At 41.7% G+C, this 23,440-nt stretch overlaps 1 protein-coding gene and 1 long non-coding RNA gene across 2 annotated transcripts in view; both read right to left on the bottom strand.

The window, feature by feature from the left end:
• LOC119383102 (putative inorganic phosphate cotransporter) overlaps positions 1 to 1,081 on the bottom strand; it is a 42,189-nt gene extending 41,108 nt beyond the window's left edge. Inside the window, exon 1 of the mRNA XM_037651097.2 lies at positions 631 to 1,081. Within this exon, the coding sequence (XP_037507025.1) occupies positions 631 to 703 (73 nt within the window). The 5' untranslated portion in view covers positions 704 to 1,081. The remainder of the gene's footprint in view (positions 1 to 630) is intronic.
• A 911-nt stretch (positions 1,082 to 1,992) lies between these two features.
• LOC119383103 (uncharacterized) lies at positions 1,993 to 13,541 on the bottom strand. Its single transcript, XR_005181613.2, has 2 exons — positions 12,250 to 13,541; positions 1,993 to 11,818 (listed from the first exon to the last, which is right to left on the bottom strand). It is a non-coding gene; the product is annotated as an uncharacterized LOC119383103 (long non-coding RNA).
• Positions 13,542 to 23,440: the final 9,899 nt, after the last annotated feature.

Raw genomic sequence — 23,440 nt, 5'->3', positions numbered from 1 at the left:
CTGTAGCATATGCTGCCTTGAGGTTCAATAGAGAAATCAAACAAAATTTGTAGACAATCGCACGTTCACTGTTTTTACTGATGATATATGTCGATATGTGGTTTTATTTGAGCTGTTCACGTACGTAGAGGGACAAAGACTCAAAGCGTTCATCTTTTTTCTTTTCCTTACTAGCTGATCTCTCTCGATCTTTCTGTTTACAACTTGTTCTCCTATGCGATCGAAGTAACGACAGATGTGAAGCGACTGGGGAATACATTGCAAGCTGGTAAGGTATTGTGTGATACACGTCAAAACCACATCAGAGTAGCTACACAGCTGGCAACAAAATTTAATGACTGAACAGGTGTTATACATCAGCCAGTGTATGTCGCTCCCAACTAAACTGTCAAATGTAAGGCATACGCGAAACCGAAAGTGCCAAACACGACATATTAGCCGTGTTACGTGCGGATCGTGACCTACAAGCAACCTTTTCGATCGCGAAAATCGAGCAAAGTTCTGCAATATGGACCGGCTTAATTAAGCGATCGGCGCCGGCAATCGAGCTAACGCGCGCGTGCGCGCGTGATACAGGACTCAGCTGATCGAGGTTTACATGCAGCGTTGAACCCAACACATCGTTCTTACCTCTAAAAGTGCGGCGTTTCTTCGACAGCAGCGTTTCGCTCGTAGTCTCTTCATCTTTGGTGAGCAGCGACATTGTCGAGTGTGAAACCTGTCCCAGCAGTAATACTCGATGTTAAAGTTGGCGGATCCTCGCTGTAGTTGTGTACGAACGAGTCACGAGACACGAGGAGGTCCGGATTGTTGGCTCACAGCAGAGCCATATGTTTCCACACTAGCCGCCCGCGCTCGAAACACCGCACTCGCGCCCTCCCACTGCGCGATCAACTAGTGAACGAGGCTCATCAAAGCATTCACAACGTCGACGGCAGAAGCATCATCATTGCATGGGCGCAGGCGCAGGAACACGCGAACTTGGGGGCAACGCAACACACAGCGCTTTTCCCGGTATCGACCAGTCGCGAAAGTGGTTTGCTGCCTCCGAGGGGCGTGATTCGGTGATAACGGTGCCACCATACATATCACTCGTATTGCATTACATGCGTGTCTCCACGTAAGCTCAGGCTCGTGTTATCTCGATCAAGATATCTCAAAAGAATGCAGACTACAGCTCCATATGGCCATAGCCTAGCGCAGCGCAAGTTAGTTTCGGTTTCGAGTCGACGCGTTTTTTGCCAGCCGCGCATGCTGCGGCCGTGGGAACGTTGAACGTTGAAACGGCACAAATTACTTGGTGACTTGCTTGATTAACGAGTGAACGTGTTTTTCTAAAGCATGATGGTTGGCGAAGCTGAAAACATCGCGGTGTGCTTACCTGTGTGCGTACTTAACATACCTGTGTGCGTACTAACAAAATTAAGGATATTAACTGAAAATCTATGCTTCACATTTGGAAAGACAATCTTACGTACAGCATGATACAAACTGGATACAGCAAGGCGATCATACAAACTGCTGTACGTAATAATAAAACTCGTTGTCGGACTAGTTGGTGCATAGTTAAATATAGGAAAGCAGCACAACACGTGACCTAGATGTAGACAAGGGACCATTACAATTTGCACACTGCCAGCTGGTTTATTGCTGTATGTACATTTGTCCATACACGTCGGTACACATACGCATTAGTGTGTGTTTTCTTGTCTATTGTCTACGTTAAAAGTTGCACTGTCTAATTATTTTCCTTCATATATCCAATCCAACTTATCGAAATGTACAGGTCCCCTTGTAGTGTTTCAAAGGTGTAGAAGTAGTCCCGCCAACAGTTGTATCAAGCAGCCTAAATTGCAAACCTTCAGCACATTTTTTGTGTAACTGGAACAGCGTGCAGTCAGGTGCATGGCCTACTTCTTCGCCATGTTCATGCTCTATGAAACACGGGTGCACTATGCACAAATAAGAATGAGAAGAAAATCAGCAACCCAATTATCGTGCATGAAATTGATTGTTTATTGCAATAAATACAAAAAAATATGTGATGTTACACTTTTCCGTTATGCCAACACACAACACTCACGGTGACATCCGTGCACTGAAAAAATGAATATCCTACGTACTTGATGCGAACTATACTCTACTTTTGTTCCGAGCACAGTAAAACCTATGCGTGATCACAAACACATTTACAGTGCTTTAGACCAATAATTTTATGCTAAGAAAAAAAAAAGGGGGGGGGGGAGGAAAATGTCACCATGGCTACACTGCCAGTGTACCAGATAAAGAAACATTACCCTGATAATCCTGAAGATATATGTTTGATAACTGCATTAACCTTAGGCATTTCACGGGAAAAAAAATGTTTACGATTACATAGGCTTATGGATCTGCCTAGTTTTCAATGCTGAAATGATACGGCAAGAAAACCTCACAGGCATGAATTCTTTGCGACAGATGTAGGTTTTAAAGAGTTCACAAGGTACGCAGGCGAACAATGATGTCTTTTGTCCACTATGCAACAAGAATAAAGTACATCACACGTTAAGTACTCGTTGAATGTGAATAATGTAGGCAGCTTCCTAAGGACAGCTACTATTTTCTGTATGTGCTCTCCGAAGCAGCATAAGAACTTGAATAGAGAGAACGCAGAGAAACAGAAAAAAAGAAGCAAAATATAGAAAGCAAGGATGTCACAAGTTCCACACCACATACAAGTCAAAGAAAACCCAGCAACAAATGTAAAGTGAGCCATAAAAGATAAAGTTCCAAGTATTCTTACCTTATCACTCTGCATATGTATGCGACATATAGTAGTAAGCACTATAGCAAAATGCTGACACACCAAACTAAGACACACTGTATTTTGCCGTTCGACACATTCTCCGAAGTGCACACGGCAGTGTACAGCCACAAATAAAAGCAGATTTGGCCAAGCATTAAAATTTAGCTATCTTCATTCTGTTCTTGGCTTGAACTTTTCCTAGCAAAGTCCACTTGTGCAAGATTTTTGCTGGGTAGTCAACAGGAGACTAATGAGAGCTACAAATGGCCTAATGACTTCCAGAAATTAAAATTACAGATTTAGTCAAGTTAAAGGGCTTTCGTAACCAATGTGTCAAATTCTGTTCGCAGATATTCGGTAGCCAATGCAGTGGACAAGGGCTACAGAACTGCCCGACAATTAATCCAGCATGTAAATTTGCTAGTGTGGACTTCCTGAACAACTAGAAAGCACACTTAAGATAGCCAGCCTTGTGTATCGTGCAAAATAAATCTCTGAATCTGTATTGGTGGCTTGGTTCTAGTGATCGACTAGTGGAATTGCACACCAGATCTATTCATGCAAAGCTATGAATTTGCAAAATAATCAGGTTTCACAAACACTGCAGCTTTCAAGCAAAGCTGCGGCAAACATTTATATTATCTCTGTTGGAAACAACGATGACTTAGTGCAACGAAAGAGAACAAAACAAAACTGCAGCTTGATTTCTGTAGAGGTATATGAAGAAAACGTTGGCAAACAAGTGTGGTTACGTGCGAGTGATATAGGTTGAACATGCAAACTCCCTGCACATTATTTTTACCATAAGGGCCGCACACCGACCAAAATAAAGCAGTAGCGTTAACCACAACCAAAGTCACCGGAAGGCAAAATCTCACCACCATACTGGTCACACATCCATAACAGCCCAGGAATCAATACAGTGAGCACTTTAAAAGACAAAACCCTCTATTAGAAACACAACACACAAAGCACGAAACCATAGCACAGTCAAAACCAAACCATAGCCTTATGTGAATTCCCTGCACCAAAACAAGAAAGGATGCATAATTCATCTGCGACAAAATACATGGACAGAAAAGACAAATGTACAATGTGAATGCACGTCTTGAACGAGAACAGCACGGAAATTGAATAGAAAAAAGCCGACAATGTGCAGTGCTGTGTCAACTGTCTTTCGGTTCCAGCCTGCTATCTATGCTGCTCTCATTAAATCCAATTCTCTCTACGTAAGCAGAAGCGCGAGCTCTTATATCTCAATTACAGTTCATTGAACAGATTCAACATTTAATAAATGTTGTTAACATCAAAACTAGAGTTATGCCTGAGCAAGTAGAAGCTAAACATAAGCTTCAAAATGTAAGAGAATCTTCTTCGGAGCGAGTTTGCTAAAATTCTAGCATTCCTTTCTCAATGTTTCCTGCGCTTTGCATTTTCCTTGCGCACCCTTTCATATCAATCAACATAAGCGTTGATCAAATAAAAGCATACGCGATATTCAACTGCTGTTGGTACGATCTTCCACTGTGGGCTCATTTTTCTTTGTCGGGTTACTTGCCAATGAAGTGGGTGCACGCATCTAAATGTACAAGTTTTCGGATAAGATGTGTGGAGAAAAATACGGAATTTTCATGTGGCTTCGGTAAACAGCCAAAAAATTCAGGGGCACCATAAGTGCTCGCGCATCTGACCATCATTCACCTTTCTGCTCACATTGCAAAGCCAAAGGACGTAATGTATGCACTGTTACAGGTGCGTGCAGATAAGGCATGATGCCATAATTGCAGTGCTCACATGCTGGCGCTTGTAATAGTTCAGCACATATAACAGCACTGCTACAAAAGAGGTCGATAAAAAGTTCACTTTTCAATTCAAGTTAGGCTGAATGTCTGAACTGCAAGAAGTCTTATCTGTGGCTTCCACCAACTAAAACCTTTGCTGGCAGTTACACAGTCACTGGAGAAATTATCCCTTTGAAAATCTTTTAAGTATGCCGCTGGCTCATCAGCAATTCAATTTTGAGTGCGAGGTTCCTATGGTCTAGCCTGTGCAACGGCACCTCAGGCAGGCATTGGCACTTCTCTGTTTGATTCGGTATAAATGAAAAATTGACTGCGAACCAGCCTTGGTAGTTATGAAAGTGAGCCAAGACAGTGGACAGCAGTAGCCTTGATATCTGCTTATGGAGCCCTGAATGTTATTCTTTTCTCACAAATAAAAAAAAAAACAAGCAAAAGAGACCTCGGAGGCAATTACGCAGACAGGCAGCAATGCCTGTCTACTTGGCAAGCTGCACTTGTTTTCTTGACTGCTGCACATGCACCACAGCATTCTTTCTCTTCCAAGAGATAACTGAAAAAGTACCGATGCCAAACACACCTATCGTACAAACTAAACCACTGAATTTATCCAAATGTGCATTTTTGCATCATGAAGCCAGTCGACAACTTAGAAAGTCCCTTTTGTTAAAGTTGCCAAGATCAATAGTTGAGGGAAAACAATGCACAACAGGACACGTGAAGGGACGTACAGTGGCATTGACTAACAACCAAATGTTCATTCTTTGAAGCAGCAAAAATGTCCTGTCGCTGCGTGCCATTTTCCCTCGTGTCATGAACCAAGCATCTCTATTGCGTATGCTTCTGAAGATTAGTACACTGGTTTGACTAGAGGAACTGAAGTAAATAAACCAAAGAAAAATAAATAAGCATGACCAAAAGGGAAAGGTGTTATGATATCTACTCCAAACTTTTGACAAGTAATGGACTGCTGTGGTCATTTTCACACACATACATCAACACTTACAAACAGATATAAAATACGTGGGAACACTGTAAGATACACTTCAATAGATTTCCACTGAGATATAGTGGCACACTGGTACATTAGCACATAAGGCAAGGAAACACTTATTGAGCAACTTTCACCCGAGAATCTACAAACTCGACGTGAATGGACAGAGCTCAAGTGGGCAGCACATGTCAGAAACGGGCGCGAACCGATCATCGAGAGAGATACGACGTACGCAGCACGCTGTTGGGGGTATGTACAAAGCCTTTGCAGCAGTACTACTCAACCAAATGTAGTGAACCATTGTAAAGAATGCTTTACAAACCCTCAACAGAGCACTTCAGTATGTATAAACATCTTTAAGTGTTTGTCATCCTATTGGAACACTACCTCACAAACACGAACATCAATACTAGCGGTGACATCTGGTGAAGTGGCACCACAGGGTCACATGTACTCTTTAGGCGAGTAGACATGCAAGGTGCGACTGACCAGAATAAGCAGCAATGGCACACGCTCTTCCGACCGGCTGTTTATTGGCAAGGCAGTGCGATTGCCAGACAAAAAAGGTTTCGTCTCCCATACCTATAGCAGCTGGCTCTTTGTGGAGAAACCAAAAATAGCTGAGCCGCACGGCAAAAGCAGGTTGCTGGCCAAGAGAGAAAGGGGCACCAAAGTTTTCATGCGTGCCCTACAACTGGTCAGGCGTGCTGAGTTAGACATGTGCCCTTCTATTAGTGAATTGATTTCCTGTGAAACACCGGCTCTTATAGCAATGGGAGGAGAAATTTTTTGTTTCGGAAGTTGCATCATCCTGCACATAGCAAGTCATTGTCAGTAGCGGTCCAACAAGTGCAGTCTGCTGCTACTTTATTTGGCCGAGTGTGCCTTTCATGCAACCTGCGATCGATTTGTTACTGCCTAAAAGTATATATCTCACACCATGAGTGGCGCTGAGCTAAGCAACATTTCTTTTTGGCATAAGATTGTCGTAGTGCTACAAACTTTCTGATGTTATACTTCTACCTGCCAATAAGTAGATTAAGAAAATGACATTTCAACACATTCTGGTTTGAACAATGCCACCAAATGTAACTGCCATTGCAGCTGTTCACATTTCTGTACTTTGTGTGAGTGCCTCTCTCCCAAAGTGCAGGCTCTGCCACTCTAGGTGAAAGCCGACTCAGAAGTTTCGCAAGAGTCTATCAAAGACGAGAGAGATATAACCGTCAATGTTTCCACCACCTGTAAAACATGCCTGCTTTAATGGTTATTTTTTACGACAAAGACGGACAATAGATGCCGAAAGAAGCTGCTTGTTCGACAGCTGCGCACATTATTTGAAAACTTGCGCAATTGATTATCTTAAATGATTATCTCGTTTCACTGTATTCCTTTTTTTTTTTTCGGCTCTGCAACTTCAGTAAAGAAAAGGAGGCTAAAGAAACCTGAGTTTAGTATCAGTTATCTTTACTGACGTAGCAGCACAGTAATAACAGACCAAGTGCATTGCTTGAAAAGCTATCGAGGTATATTACAGAAACGTCTGGGCAAATCGATCTGAGCAGCTAGCCCGCACACGTATTTTTTGATGAACAGATTCACACTCACAGTCTTCGGACATGCTACAGAAAAGTGGCTATTCATGCTGACGTCACGATACATATGATTACGAGGGGACGTATAATAAATGTTTCCTTCTCTCTTTCTCCCCTTCCACTAGCAAACCTAGCACACTAGTATATAGTTATGTTATACAACCATCTGTGCTATCTACACATTCTCGTGATAAAACGATGCAGCACAGCTTGGTATGACGAGACTGTACAGGGTTCCACTAAAAGAACACCGTTTAACTTGTATTATATTAATCTCTCTTGAATAAATAGCTTTTACACTGTGCAAGTGTCTATCTGGGCTTTGGCATGTGTTGACAAGAGTGTTTTACGTTAAAAAGAAAGTTGCAACCATCACATAACACGGCTACAAGTTTACACATATTTACACCAAAGCTTTACAATGTCGCATTATATGATTGGGATACCGCATCCCATTTTCAACGTTTTTCAGTTTGCATTTTGGCTTGTCTATAACGGTACAAGTTTCAACAGGACACCGAGTAGTGCAATTTTAATAATGAGCTTGGCTATCAAATATAATAATAATGACATTGAGTGGGAAAATCGATTCTTAAGTCTCAATGATAATTTCACAAATCAGGTAGACCGCACGTCATTTTATTTTTTTCAAAGAGCGCTTGATTCTTCAAAAATCATAGTGTTGCCTGTCAAATAAGTAAGTAAACGAAGCGACCACCCATAGTTGGGAGTTGCGACGAAAAAATCTAAAACCAAATAAGTGAAAAAAAGAAATTCTGAACACGTGGAGCTGTTGCATCGTTGCAGCAGATAATTTTCACATTCACAGTAAAGCTAGACTCAACTGACATTCACTGCATGTTAGCTCCTTATGAAAAGCTTGACTTCAAACGAGCTATAAGTATGTGGCTGCATTGCGATAGCTTACACAAAAGAAATGAAAAGCAAGCATTAGCACCAGTTTGTATTGTAAGTAGAGCAGTTATACTACTCTGCTAGCAGACAGGCTCGAGATCCAAGGTGAGCAGAGGCTGGAGGTATGTTTGTGAGAACACTCGCGAGCCGTACTGTACTATAACTTTCTAAAAGGATTGTCAGGTTTCAGGCTATCGAACGATAGAAAAGGGTCTCTTGATGCAAACTAGCAAATCAACACGACACAGCCTCAAGTTCTTTCAGAACTACAATGAAACAATAAATAGAAGGAAACACCTAATTCTTTCTTTCCTTTTTTTTTCAGAAAGCTGAAACTATGTAAAATTAACATGCATGTAAAAAAGAGGAAAACGAGTGTGGGAACCTGGCAAGGCTCTGAAACAACGGCTTGATGACACGAGATTGCATGAAGTTTGCGATGATGGTACGACGTGAGAGACGCTGGCTCGCACGCCTTCTCGACCACGAAAGACCGCTCGGCCGAAACTAACAAGGACTTTGGCTTTTAGAACATTTTGGAAAACACAGCGACGAAATAAAAAGACATGAAGTAACAACTCGTCGTGGGATTAGCTGGCCTGCATCATTAACATATTTTTTGTGCTGCCTGCACATGCTGACTATTAGATAACAACAAGTTAAATAAATATGGCACCACGTGAGCGCAGCTAAGTGACAAGTATCGCAGCTTCGCGATAACAACAAAAAAAGGAAAAGAGATAGATTTCAAATGTAACAACAAAAACAAAATACACGATTGCACTCTTTGCAAGCAGTATTAAAAAGGAAAATCACTGCACTTTACAGTAAATAACAAATAATGAAACTGAAACTTCAGAAGTCATTGAGAGCTCTCGTCCTTCTGACTTCACCCTGAGATTAAAGAATCAAATAAAGAGAATCGGAAATCTTAAGTCTATACAGAACTTACTCAAATTTCAATTCTGAAAAGGTGAAATGACCGCAAAAGAAATGACAGCTTGTATGTTTCAATGTGATTGAACAAAAAGAAAACAAGTGGCTTCGTGTTAAACCGTAACACACAGATAGATGACCATGATTGCAATTTTGTGAAAGTCATGCGTATAGTTACTAGTCATGAGGATGTTCTCTGCGATTAAGTGTTTTCGCTAACAAGTTTATCCGTAGTATCGTCAGTGACATCTTTTTTAAACAGATTGCCTTCACACCTCGACATTACATACTGCTGATCAGATGACCATGGCCTGTACTAAAACGAGATTGTCACGCGAGTGAAGTATCGTACCTCACGAATCGAGATCAGAAATGCCTACGAAGCGCCCATAGAATGAAACCCCAAATGATGTGGCACTGAGCACCTCGAGTGGCTTGTGAATGCTTCCGATTCACTGTGAACAGTTCAGGTGCAATCTCCTTCAGCACATGAAGCTACGTTCTGGTTCACTGTCTTTACAATAAACTGACGCGAAACGCGATAAAACGTTTGGCTGCAGTGACGCATTTGTACCCAACGAAATTTTTGCACTACAAAATATCAATACTCTATCAATATCATCGGATTGTCAGAAACTCTTTCTCGCTATTATCAACAGATTACTGGTACTGAGATTGCCATCAAAGCAAAGATTGTATACGCGTGTAAGATGTATAGAACCTTTGAAAATTCAGTTAAACATAACGTGTTCTATTTAACACTCATGCAACAGGATTTGCAGGCTGTGAGGCAACGGAAAAAACGGTGCCACTGTGAAAGAAAGAGTGCCGTGAAATAACTACATTTGCAGAGTGAAGATCTTCAACATTGCACTGGGTTCAACATCACGCTGGCTTGAAACAACAAAAATCCGAATTGTAGTTCTTAATGTAGCTTAGTCTGAGGCAGCCAACTGAAAGTACACGTTACAAGTGGTTGCACTGCGTAGTTTAATATGTTTCCTATCAAGACACTTTCAGACTTTTGAACAGAAGTAAATAAATGTACATGGAACACTTTTTGCACTGCTTAAACCCATTCCAGAATCCATTATGAAGGCCTTCTTAATAGCACCAACAAAACTGTTTTGCACTTGTGTTCCTTCACAGATTTCTTCTCTCTCACTTCTAGAGACACCGTGAGGCAATTTAGTGATGGTGAATTAAGAATTCATTTGCAGAAAAACAATCTCCGCATTTATATGAAGAGAAATCCTTTGCAAGCTGCCCATAAACATGACTGGTGCTCAACAGCATTCAACTATAATTCCAGAACTGGTTGAGCAATGTGCTTGGAACACGTTTAAAAACTCATTAGGAGTTAGCGAAAGTGTTAGTGCATGGCACGATACGAGATAAAATTGCACCGCGATTTTAAAACTGCATTTTTTTTTGTGTTTGACTAGTGGCATTGCATTGCACAGACAAGTGCGACAAAAGAGCGCCCGCCCCCATTGCTTGATGAATCCATAATTAATAGGGGCGATATTTGCGCCTCTTTGTACTCCAGAAAAGCCAAGCTTCAGAGAACTGCATAAAGATCTAGCGGTGGGCCATTGAAATTGAGTCACACACACACAACATCAAGTCAAGTCACAATAAACACAATTCAACTGGGCCTGACAAGCTCGCCACACAATCACTGGGCACGCAAACATTAAGAACAGCACCAGTCTGCTAGCAAGATTCCCATTTCTTAAAGGATGCGCTGTACAAAGCTGGATTGGAGGCAGCAGTATTCACAAGATTGCACTTCGTCCTGGCTCTTTCATAGAGACAAGGTAAGCAGCAGCGGCCAGCCGCAAAGCAAACAGCCTCTTCAAGACGAGCCAACTGTAGCCAGCTGCTAAGCCAGTCATCAATGGAGTTAAGAACATGCTTCTGGGATGCAATTACACTCCCCTGGCAGCCTTCGCCTCTCTCTAATCTAGGCCTATAAGACAAATGCTTTAACTGCCATCCATCATCAAAGCCACAAAACCTGATACAACCCAGCTTGTGAGTGTCTGCAAATGATTGCACTAAGCTATGTTGTCCACATTGGGCAGTTTCAGCACAAACTATGAATTTATACTAATCCATAGTCAAGTAAACAAGGGCAACTCATCTCTAGAAATGCGGAATATCGCTGAGTTCTTCATCGCACTACATTTTGCACTGTCTGCATTTCGCACTGGCACGAAACCGGCTTTAGTGTCAGCTCAGCGTATTCCCAATTGAGGTCATTGGCTTCACTGAAAAACTCGAAGTCAACCAGAGTGCCCGTTAGTGGCACAGCATTAGTACTGGTTGCTCCACTGTGGGTGCCAGCTTGCACAGTAACGAACGGACCTGACGCATCTCTATGAGCACTCTATGGAGGCTATGAGCACAGCCTCGGCAAAGCCGTTGTTACTGAACGAAAAGGCTGGGGAGGTGCAGCTAATAGTCGACAAAGTGGTCGTCGTGGGTCTTAGCATGACGCTCGTAATGGTGCTTCTGGATAAAGCCACGGCCGCACAGCTTGCACCGGTAGGGGTGCTGGGAGGTGGCACTGAGCAGGCTGCCCAGGAAGCTAGCGGCGCTGGCTAAGGTGCCGTTGCCGTTATTGTTATGGTGGTGGTGGTCACTCGAGAGGCTGTCTTTGAGCACGCGGCCGTCGTGGGTAGGCAGGTGCTTCTGCAGGTGGTCCTTGCGTGTGAACGCTCGGCCGCAGACCTCGCACTGGTACGGCCGCTCGCCAGTGTGCAGCCGCATGTGGCGATTCAGCTTGGCCCTGTGTGATTCACAGAGGAAAAGCAAAATGACGCACTCAGAGGCAGCCGATTTGAAGACTGTGCCACTTCTCGTTCATTACACAGCGAGAGAACACAACTTTATTGTCGTCAGACTTGGATTATGACTTTTAACAGATCTTATGCCTTTAGGTTGTATGCGCGGGTTTGCTGGTCAGCTGCCTGCATCGATAGGTTCACATTTAAATTCTCAAGTTTCACGTGCCAAAACCTCAGTATGATTGTCAGGTGAACCGTAGTGGGGGACTTCCGATTAATTTTGAACGCTTCAGTTTCTTTAATGTGCACTTAAACCTATGTAGACAAGCATTTTTTTAGTTTCAGGCATGCCATGGTACTAGTCTACCTGCTACTAAATGAATAACAATCAACTTAACTGAATCGAAGAAACGCTCCTTTTTTTTACACTCACCTATAGTCGCTTGTGTATGGGCAGTATTCGCAGATAAACTTGCGTTGCTTGCCGCCGCTTCCACCTCTGTGATGGCCGCCGCTCGAGGACTGCAGCTGCCTTAAGGTCAGGTCCCTTGGCAGCTGGACGGGTGCTGTGTGTTTATTTTTTTAAAAAACAAACAAAACATACAGGAGTTTGTTACAAACAGATCATACTTTACACAACACTGACCCCATCTCAACCCCCCTCTAAAAAACCAAAGAAATCAGGAAAACACAGTGTCCAAAAGCAAGGTCCACGAGCACCCTTCTATGAACAATGAACAATGGAACATTTTTCATACAATAGAATGATGGGCCTGATTTTCTGGTCAAGTGCACTTCGATGGCATATTAGTATTAGTCAAAAGCACTGACTCGTGAAAGAGGAAGCACAACTGCAAGTTTCTTGTATGTTTTGCCCCAGTCCCCATTAATATGATTCATAAACTAGGTCACACGTTGGTAAAGTGAAACTTGATGCTTGGCAATTGCAATGTCTTCACTACATCGAGCGCTTCAGATTATGTGCACCAAATTTTTTAAAAGATCATCAGCAGCAGAATGCAGTGTTCTAGAAGCCTCTGCTGATTGGTTATTTGAAGATGCCAGCATTGCTTTTGTGAAGAAAAGTTCAACTTTCTCAATTAGCGGGTAAACCAAATACCTGAACAGTCGAAATGGTCACATTATGGTTCACGCTGCATTAGCCAGTAGAAGACGATGGTCTCCAGGGCACGTCAATACAGTGGTGTTTTGCATAATCATGTTCCTAAACATTCTTCGAAGACTCTTTAGGATGACACCGGGAGCATCAACATATCATGTAGCAGGCGTGGGGATAGATGTTTTGAAAGCACGTGCTAGTCTTGTGGCTTTTGCTATCCAAGACGCGACCTTAACGCTGACCAGTTCATTTGCCAAGTGATGTTTGCTCTAATTAATTGGAATGCAAATTAGTAAATGTACGCTACCATATTAAATTAATAATTCCCTACGAAAGTAATGCTGACCTTTTCAAATAGCATAACTGCATCATCTGTCATGATTCATGGTTTAAAATTTGGTTGATGCCAGAAATGCATCTTCATAATTTGGAAACATGGTAATCCCCGGCACAACCTCGGCATTAATGTGATGCAAACAATGAAAATTCCCCAGGCCTTGTGGTCTGCCTGTTGAACGCACATTTTCTTATTTAGCCAGTGCAAACCAAAACATCAACAATGAAATTCATGCCTACTATACACAGACATGCAAATGTAACATTTCAAATGTCTTTATAAGACTGTCAAAAGCAATGTTTATTCCTCTCAACACAGTGAACATACAAAGCTGAAAACAGATGCATCCAAAGCACAACTTATGCTTTGTTAACACATTACAGAATTTCCGTGTGGTTGTTGAGCCTTATATATCACAATTAAAAGCTGCAAATCTGTGGCCAGAAAAGCCATTGTCATTCAGAAAAACACAACGCACCCACTAAACATCCCAACAAGAATGCATGAAAACAAAATGGCTCATTCTGCAAGTCCACTGCGGCCAGTTACAACAGTGTATGACCAAAAACTGATACGGACTACATGTAATGCTCGTAAGATGATGCATACGTCACTTACAAATAGCTCAACTACAGCAAAAAAGAAGTTCGACAAATAGTGTCAACTTTCACATATACATCTTAGTGTCACTGCCGTCAAAACAAATATCACAATGAAGCTGAGCCCAAGCACTACGTCAGTGACATTTTGTGACACTGCACTCAACTAAACCGGGTGAACTTCTCATTGTGTTCTGTGGTTTGTACATTTCTTTGCTGGCACAGAAGCTTTTGCAGTGACGCAAGCTTCCTAATGCTAAACGTTTGTGGAGCCAAGAAAGTACTGTGCAATGGAGCAACACTGCAGTCCTGGCTTGAGCACAGGGTCACTGCAGGTTACAAAAAACTCTGCCACGTATGTTTGCGTTTTAGTACTTTGTGAAGTGTACGTAACTGGTTAAAACTGTTTAACGTCACAGCACGAAATCTTCTGGTTAAAACTGTTCAACATCGCAGCAAGAAATCTTCAAGAGACATCTACTTGGTTAATTGATTGATTGACTGACTGGTGTAGTCTAATGTCTCAGAACTATGCTAGCAGCCTATCAGACATGCCTCGGTTGAGGGCTCCTGATTACTAAAGCCTTAAAATCTTGAGTTTCTCACATTTAGGCCTTCACATTTTTGGGCTTGTTTGTGAGATATAAGGTTTGAAATTGAAATACCTCCGTACTTATTAAATTAGCTTTGTATAAAATGCATTTGACTTGAGAGAAATGGCATGTATTAACAGGAAGCCAAACATATCACGTAGGCACTTGAAGTTAACGTGAATAAGACTAACTAGCTCACAGAAGTACAGTCAATCGCTTTTGACTGTAAAAAACATTTTCCAAAAGAATTTTTGTTTATTTGCTTAATGTCTTTTGCAAGTTCATAAATGGCATGCATCCATGACGCACCTATGATGCATTCACACATACTGTCACTAAATCACAGACACATCCTGGAAAACACTTTAAACTGCAGATATCAGACTAGCACATTATTTACAATAATGCGTCATTTTTTTAAAAGTGTAAGTTTCCAGATGAGCACCTACAATCATTACGCAGAAACATTAAGAAACAGATAAAAGTATGTTACTTCTGCATGTTAAAAAGTCTATGCATATTGACCAACAGTCCCTTGCTTACAAACGGGAATTTGCAACAGTTTCCACAACAGATATAGCAAAAAAAACAGTCAATGCTTTTTCGGCTTATACAAATTAGAGGAAATTTTAAGTGAATGAAGTGTGAGACAGCATACATTAAAGTGAATCAAGACTGAATGAATGTACATTAGAATGAGTCAAGTGAATCAAATGTGAATCAAGAATAAGTCAAATGACTTAAGTGTGAATGAAGAATGACAAGTGACTTAAATGTTAACCCGAGAATGAACAAAGTGGCCTAGGTACGAATCAAGAATGAATCAAGCGACTTAAGCGTGAATCAACATATATTCAAGTGAATAAAGAGCGGTTCAAGTGAATTAAGAGTGCCTTCCAGAGCATAGGCTTTTGCCTGACATCTCGTTTAGCATTAGCTAAGGGGAATCGGTGACTTTTTAAAATTGATTTATTGGTACTGCAACCACCATTACATGAGTGTTAGCAAGGTGGGATACAACGCAGAGAAAATACAACGTAATGGTGCAAAATAAACGTGCGGAGGTTACAAAATCTGCATGAAACAAGTGCATTGCTGTGAAAATATGATTATACAGACAAAAAGAGTGCAAAAAATTTAACGAGCTATGCATCACTCATCAAGAAAAAGACTAAAACAGTGACAATGAATCTGCCTGGAGAGTATCTGCAACGACTTTATCAGCACACCATTTCTGTGGTGTTCAGAAGGGACTTGTGCAGCCATCTGTGCGGTCTTGTATAATTAAAACTAAACAACCATTCACAGGGGGACATTTTCCAAGCATAACTGAAATATTGGACTGCATCTAATGTACACACTGCCGTTAATCACGACAAGGTAAGCAACGGCCCTGTTTGTGACGCTTCAGGTGGTCTTTACGGCTAAAGGCTTTGGAACACCTAGGGCACCGAAACGGTCGGTCACCGGTGTGACATCGTTCATGGTGGAGTCGGTTAGTCGAGTAGTCGGTGCTGTAGCTGCAGAATCGGCACTGATAGCGCTTTGGTCCCACTCTTCCCTGCTCTCCTGGATATCTCCACAGATCGTAACGGGCTGCCTGCAACACTGAAGGATAGATGCATAAATTAATACTCGTTAAGCGACAATACACTTGTGGAGAATTCGGTAGGGGGCACACAAACAAGTTCACCGAATGACGCACTTGTGGAAACCATACACAATAGGTGAAACTTGCCGTTATCATCACGAAAATGTTTACGCATTTTTGCGTATTCTAAGTTCCTGCTAAGAAATGGAGCAATTTTAAGCTTTGGGGCCTGCTTGCATGAAACATTCCCTACAAGCCGAGGCAACGAGCCTGCCACTTATGGCAGCAAATTGCAACACAAGTTTTAAGTGACGAAGGTGCAAGGTGGGTGGAACACTTCGTCGCATTTTGTCACAACTGCGACAAACTTTTGTCACAATTAGCTGCGTGGCATCCTACCGTCATTTGAATAAAGCCTTGATGACATGAATCGATGTAGCTATGCATGAAATGCTTTTATTAACTGGCCTCTATATATAACATTTCTGTCCTGTTTAATATCTGCATTGATCTAGGATATCTAGGAGCTAGGATATCTGCATTGATCGTTCAGATATCCTAGCTCATCATGAGGCAAATGATATTACTGCACACAGGTATGATATTGGGAAGCAGTTTTCTTTGCAGGTATCTGGAAGTTACCAACGAATGCTATCACAGCTAGTGAAATTTCTCATTTAGCTACAGCCATTATTAAGCAACAAAAAATGCAGTCACTTTTGGCACTTAAAGGATTCGGTACTAAATTCAGTGCATTAAATATTCTAGTCACTTGTTAATCTGCGCTCTAAACCACTGGGTTAAAGAGCAGACCTACAACTAAGTAAACATCAAATTTAAATTTTGCGGGTGAGACTCCAGATGTGGTTTTATCTGTTGCCTTTATTGCAAACTGTACTCTTAGTAAAGCCCAGTGGCAGCGGTTACGAAATGTGATGGACTTCTCAGTCAGAAATGACGCGCTCCATCACAGTTTGCGCTGCTGGAAATCAGTACTTTTGTAGAGCTCAGCAATAAGGCAAGTGCATATAATTCAAAGAAATGGCATGGCTTGTCCCCTGCAACAGTGGCCTTCTGTGAACCAACCAGCTTCGTTTATGTGACACGACTTAGTGACACAGCGCCAGCTGCTCATGGAATACACCCATATTAGGGGCCATCGAGGTATTTAAATTAAGATAAAATAAATCATTTGCCGACGATGACACAGCTTCGAAGATTTCTACATGGCACTACTAGTAAGTTGATTCGAGCTAACATCCAAGAATACTTAAGGCAAAGTTATCTGCGACCAGTGATAAAAAGGCTAGGGTAACGTCTAGGCTTGTGCGAATATTCGAGCACTTCGAATATTCAAACGAATAATAGAGTACTCAAATTCGCTTCGCTTTGAATTTCAATTATTGAAAATTTCGAAGTATTCGAAATGTACGAATAGGTGTATACTGATCCGCTTGTAACCCCCCTGTAAAGGTGGTTTCACTGCAGTAGAGGGATGCCATACCGTGAATACACCTCTACAGGGGAAATCCGTACTACCGTGAAGCCCCACTTCACGGCTAAACGAACATATTACGCTCACATCGATTCATCATTTTTTAAGTTCAAAAGCTTGTGATACCGGCTTATATGCTCCAGGTATAGTAAATTTTAAAACGTAACATATTTACAGGTTATCACTTGCATTCTACCGAAAGCCAAATTCTGCTACTATTCCAAGTTGCTTCCACTTCCTTTGAACCAAAAAGAATGACATACGCACATGCCTTGCTACAATATTAAAGTAACATTGTGCAGGTTGGTTGGGTCATGACAAATATGCTCATTTTTTGTTATAATATGTGATATATACTATTTGAATTCGATTCAAAATTATTAGACCAAAATCGCTATTCGTTTCGAATTCGCTTCGAACCTAAAATTTACTATTTGCACAAGCCTAGTAACGTTCTTTAGCTCTAGAATGCAGTGTTCATAGGACTGAGTATACAGCAAATGTACTTCTGTTGTATGTGTGCAAATCTGAAACGGCAACAAAAAGTGAACGTGAGAAATTGGCCAATAAGGAATGGTGACAATAAATTAGATCCCAAGCCTGTTGATGCTTGAATAAGCATGGTAACCGCTGCATTTTGGTGCACTTTTGTTTAGCTTGGCATACAAGTTAACTCTTTTGTTCAGGCTGCCAAGAGAACCTGGCTTTCGTTTTCCTTTTTCGACCTAACATTATATTTTATTACATGGCACTCAACTCCAGGCAGTCCTCTAGCCTACAGGCACTCATAAAAATGTGTACTAAGAGACGTGAGACGTACACAAACTGTCGAGTGGTAAGCAGCGGCAAGAACTCCAGGAGCACACACACACACACACACACTTTCTTTTCCCATGAGCATTTTTATCAAAATATGAGAAAAGGGGGCAAACAATATCACTTTGATCCACACACCCGTCCATTACCCTTTAGTCCAACAAGAGTCCAGAGTCCAACAATACTGCATGGCGGATCTCTTACTTGATCCAAATCGCAGCAGCACACATAAACTGCCACAAGAGGCAAAGAGCCGCCCTAGGCGGGTTACATCATAAGAAAAAAAAACTCTAAAAGCACCAAAACCAACCATCATGCCACCTCTTTTCTTCTATATAAGGCTTTTATAAAAGTATATAAGCGCTATCTATACAGCTTTGACAAGCGGCCCTGTATCGTAAAAACTAGCCACAAGGCAACATTGAACACTCGAACATTGCACAATGTTTGAACTCAACAGACCTGTACAGCCTGTACAGACATTGCAGCATCGCAAACTGAGTATAAAAAACACGTCTTTCCCGATACAGCAAAACTGACACGCAGATGGAACGGTGTTCCCAGTGTCTGGAATATTACACCGCTGTGTCGTCTCACATGCATCGTAAGGAATGTAAGGATAACTAAAAAGAGAACTTCACAGGCAAAAGGAACACCAAGAGAACTGGCAAGAGAAGCCGTTATAAAAAAGTGCTCATTTTCTTTTTTCTTTTTTTAACTATGATGATTTGTTTCAAAAACTTGCATGACACAAGCAGATGAAAGTCATATCATAAGCAAAATAAGCAACTTAGCTAAGTTGGGTTGTTTCATGTAACTACAAATAATGACTCGCCTCAACACAGAACAATGTTGTTCTCAAAACACAGCTAGTAAAAAGACGGCTGGCTGCATCAGTCTAAAAAATTGTGCCCACCTCACTAGGACAACGTAATGCAAGGGTCACGTTTTGAAATTTCAATGTACTTTCACGTCACAACTTCTAGAACCAAGTGGTGCCAAAAACGCTTTCACTCAAAAGAAGTTCATAAAAAAGGGGAGAAAAGTGTAGAAGTTGCGGAGAGTATCGGGTGGTGACATGAAAAAAAAAGAAAAAAAACGAATCCTAAGCTTCAGTTTTTCGTCACGAAGTCGAAAAGATTTCGTGAAGTTGCATTTTAGCCGACACCTACGAGAAAACAACTTCAACGATCTGCACATTATTTGATTCAGCAAAATTTTACAACCATAAGAGAGACAACTCAGAAAAGAAGCCGGACTATAAAATTTTAGAGAGCTAGTTTTTTTGTCAGCTTCTTGAAAAGTTCTACAATCTACATTTTGTACCAGGAAAATGTTAATGTCAGTCAAATGGCTGCACAGCAGAATGGCTCTCCCTACTCCATCCATTACACCATTTTTATTTTGGTTAGAAGAATAAAGTTCACTTTTCACCATCGTGCATTTCACTACCGTGCATAACATCACTGCATGCTCAGATGCGACTTGCATGCAAGATCTGAGCGCAATTGAGGCAGCAATTAAGAGGTTCTCTTATTAATGTGACAATTAGCGAACTCTGCTTTACATTGATACAGTTTGAAAGTAACCACTGGGGTTGTTGTTGGTCAATTGAGAGCGAATTACAATAATGCACATGCCCTTGCACTGCACGTCCACTTCATGTCACAATATTGAGCTCAGCATCGAGCTCAGCCTCAAGTGCTGTCTCAAGAAAGAACTCGAGCAACACAGTCCATCATGCAACTTTGCCACGTGACCGTGAACATAGGCACATTAACCTTTATAAAGGAATGTGCAGTCCCTGTGACTAAGATGAAACAAAGTATACACTGTACTGGGGTGCTATTCTGGACATTGTTGAATTCCACCATGTTGTCGAATTTCACCATCGGTCAAATCTGATTTGCCCGGAGGGCTGCTACAGCCCCTCTGATTGGCTTAAAATGCCGCCATTACGAAATTTGACGAGATGGCAGAATTTGACAGTGTCCAGGATAGCACCCCTGGTGCAACGAGAATGCGTCACAGCTGCACTGCACAAAGACAAACTGTGAGCAGCTAAAGATAAAAGCTTTACAATAGCAACAAGTATAGTTAATGTAACAGCACAAAACTACAAACGAGTGCAACACTGCAGTTGCAGACACAACCACTGGCTTTAACAATACACCAAACTACAGCACTATATTAGATAATATAACACACAAGTCACAGTAAGGAAACAAAAGGTACAATACACCATAAATTCATGAACACATGATCAATGTAATAACCGTTTGCAACACCAATAAATCTAAACGGGAGATGTCACTGAACAGGTAAGGTCTCAAAGCATTTCTGTAGCTTTCATTACAGAAAAATAACAATAATGTAAGTGTATCGAAATTCATCCGGGAGTGTTTCAACGCGCATTTTGCTCATTTCTGTGTGCTGTTTCATAGGTGACCAAGGGCAAGCACAGCCTAGCCATAATTTAAGGACGCAGCATTATTATTATGCAATAACTGTCGCCTAGGCTTTCTTTTCCTTATTCCTGCATGGCAGTACACCCACATTTACTTAGCTTACCAAGCTACTAGTGATCCTTTCATGTGATGCAAAAGCATCTGTGGGCAAAAACAAAGCTTCGCTTTGTTCCGTTTTTCTTAACTGTGAACACACATTCAACGAGCCACTTAGCTTGATTTCCGGTAGGTTGAAAGTTACGTGTTCCTCGCTTTTGTGAACCTTATCTAGAGCCTAAGTGCACCTACTTGAGACTTCAATAAAATAAATTTAATTATGGGGTTTTACATGCCGAAACTAGGATAGCACTATGAGGCATACCATAACGAGGAGCTCCAGATCAGTACTGACTGCACAGGGTTCTTTAACGTGCACCTAAATCTAAGTACACAGATGTTTTTGCACTTCGCTGCAAATTGATTGCGGACACCATGGCAGGGCATCTACACCAAGTCTTAGCCAGACAACACCCGCTCGCAGCTCTAAGCCTGCCACTCAAAGTAAAACCACAAAGCTTGTCCAAACAAAGCTATGCTATGTATGTAGGAAAGCATTGCGAGTGTAAGCTAATGCGAAGTGTTGCTACATCCTCTTTCGTAAACCGGATTTCTTCCATTACATAAAAAAAGTGAACTTACACATACTTCTAAGTTCACCAACTAATACAATGCATCTCCTTTTGGTTAGGGACTAAATGCAAATATTTTTTTAACCCTAATTAGGCATCAACTCCTGGTCAACTAAGTTGTTCCAAAATTGACTGTGTTCATTTATATGTGCAGTATATGTGTAACAACTATACATGTAGTTAAAACGTTGCTGCTATTGTCACATCCTACAGCGTAGCAGATCACATCACACACTAACAAGTTAAAAGAAACGTCACAGAAGCAAAGAATGTTGTTCATATTTGTCCATATAGAGGGATTTCTCTACAGCTTAACATACATAATGGGTGACCTAAATGTAAAAACAAATCTTTCCCTGGGAAAGTGGCTCATTTCACTAGCACAGATTTGAGTGATTAAAGGGACACTAAAGGCAAATATTAAGTCGACGTTGATTGTTGAAATAGTGGTCCAGAAACCTCGTAGTGCTACTTTTATGCCAAGGAAGTGCTTATTTTGAAATAAAATCACATTTTAGTGGTCTGCATCGCGTTAGCGCACTTCAAATCACCCTGCCTGAAATCCGACTTTCATACGTCACTGTTGCCGTGCCCAACGTTGCCCGCCTTTACTGCGCGGCCGCCGACACTAGTAGCAGCAGAGCGAAAGTAGCGGGACCCACAGCAGCAACAGCGGCCATCGATGCCATCGAAGCTTGCCGCAATCGCCGCAATGAATGTGGACGGAGAACTTGACAACGAGACATTGGCTCGCGACGCTGGGTTCCAATTCAGCGACTTGAGCCCTGATGAATGCGGTATGCTGAGGGCTCGTAGTGCCGGCGTCGTTGCATGCGGCATTTTGTCGAACTTTCTGTCAGAGCGACTTCCACGAGCGCGCAAAACACACGCGGCACTATGCGGTCCCGAAACTACCACTGAGACGCGACCGCGAGAGCGAAGCAGGGCGCTGGGCGAAGTGCAGTGCGGCGAAAACGGAACCTTTGAACCACGCGCGCCGTTCCCCATGGCAACGCCACAGAGGTTCTTTTTTCCATGAATCAAACGGAAACGAACAAACAGCATTTTATTACGTCTTTTGATGCACGGAAGGTTCTTTTTTTATTGCTGCTAGTTTGATTACTAGTGATTTATTGTAGGCAGACTCTCATACGTCATCGGGATGACTTCGAAAATGTCCCACTCGTGGCGCTCATCATGTGATACATTTAGCTTAATTTCTCGGTAAGTAGGGCACTGCTGTTGATTATATTGCCGTTTTAGAAGTTGTCATACATTGAGCTTTCACTCTGACATAAATTGTAATTTGCCTTTAGTGTCCCTTTAAGGAAACTAATTAAAACCATGTGTTTAATCAGTTAACTGTATAGTTAATTACTAATCTGCCCAACTGTTGTCATCAAGCTTCTTCCTTTGCTGGACACATGTTCTTAGACCTTAGCTGCACTTTTCAAGCGTCTTTCTTTTGTTGTTTTTTTTTTCTGTTATAAATGCAACCAGTACATCTAAACGTCGTACAGCACATACAAGTTAATTACGACGAGCACTCACAAATCATGGAAGAACTACACTTTACTTTTTTTCCCGTTGGCAAATGCGCACATAAGAACTACGATGGTTGATACAAAGGAAGCAATAAAAGAAAGGCTGAGCTCACACCATTCCCTGCGGCAACATTCGCAACCACTCACTTGGAAGTTGTGTGTTAAGCTCCATAGTAAAAAAAAACACATATTGGAATGGGTCCAGCAGTTCTACGTATCAAAGACCCACAAAAAATTCAAGCCAGCTGAAAGCAGTATGCACCATCAAAGTCAAGTAACGTTTTGCGACGTGAAGCTCCCGCTGGATGAAATATGTGTGACACATTTGCAGTGTTTTTCTTTAACCTAGAGGACTATTTCTAGCCATGGCAGATTGTTCTTCTTTGCATTCTG

This window comes from Rhipicephalus sanguineus, chromosome 2, assembly GCF_013339695.2.
Source record: "Rhipicephalus sanguineus isolate Rsan-2018 chromosome 2, BIME_Rsan_1.4, whole genome shotgun sequence".
Lineage (NCBI taxonomy): Eukaryota > Metazoa > Arthropoda > Arachnida > Ixodida > Ixodidae > Rhipicephalus > Rhipicephalus sanguineus.
Note: the sequence above shows the minus strand (reverse complement) of the source record. Positions and strands in the feature narration are given on the sequence as shown.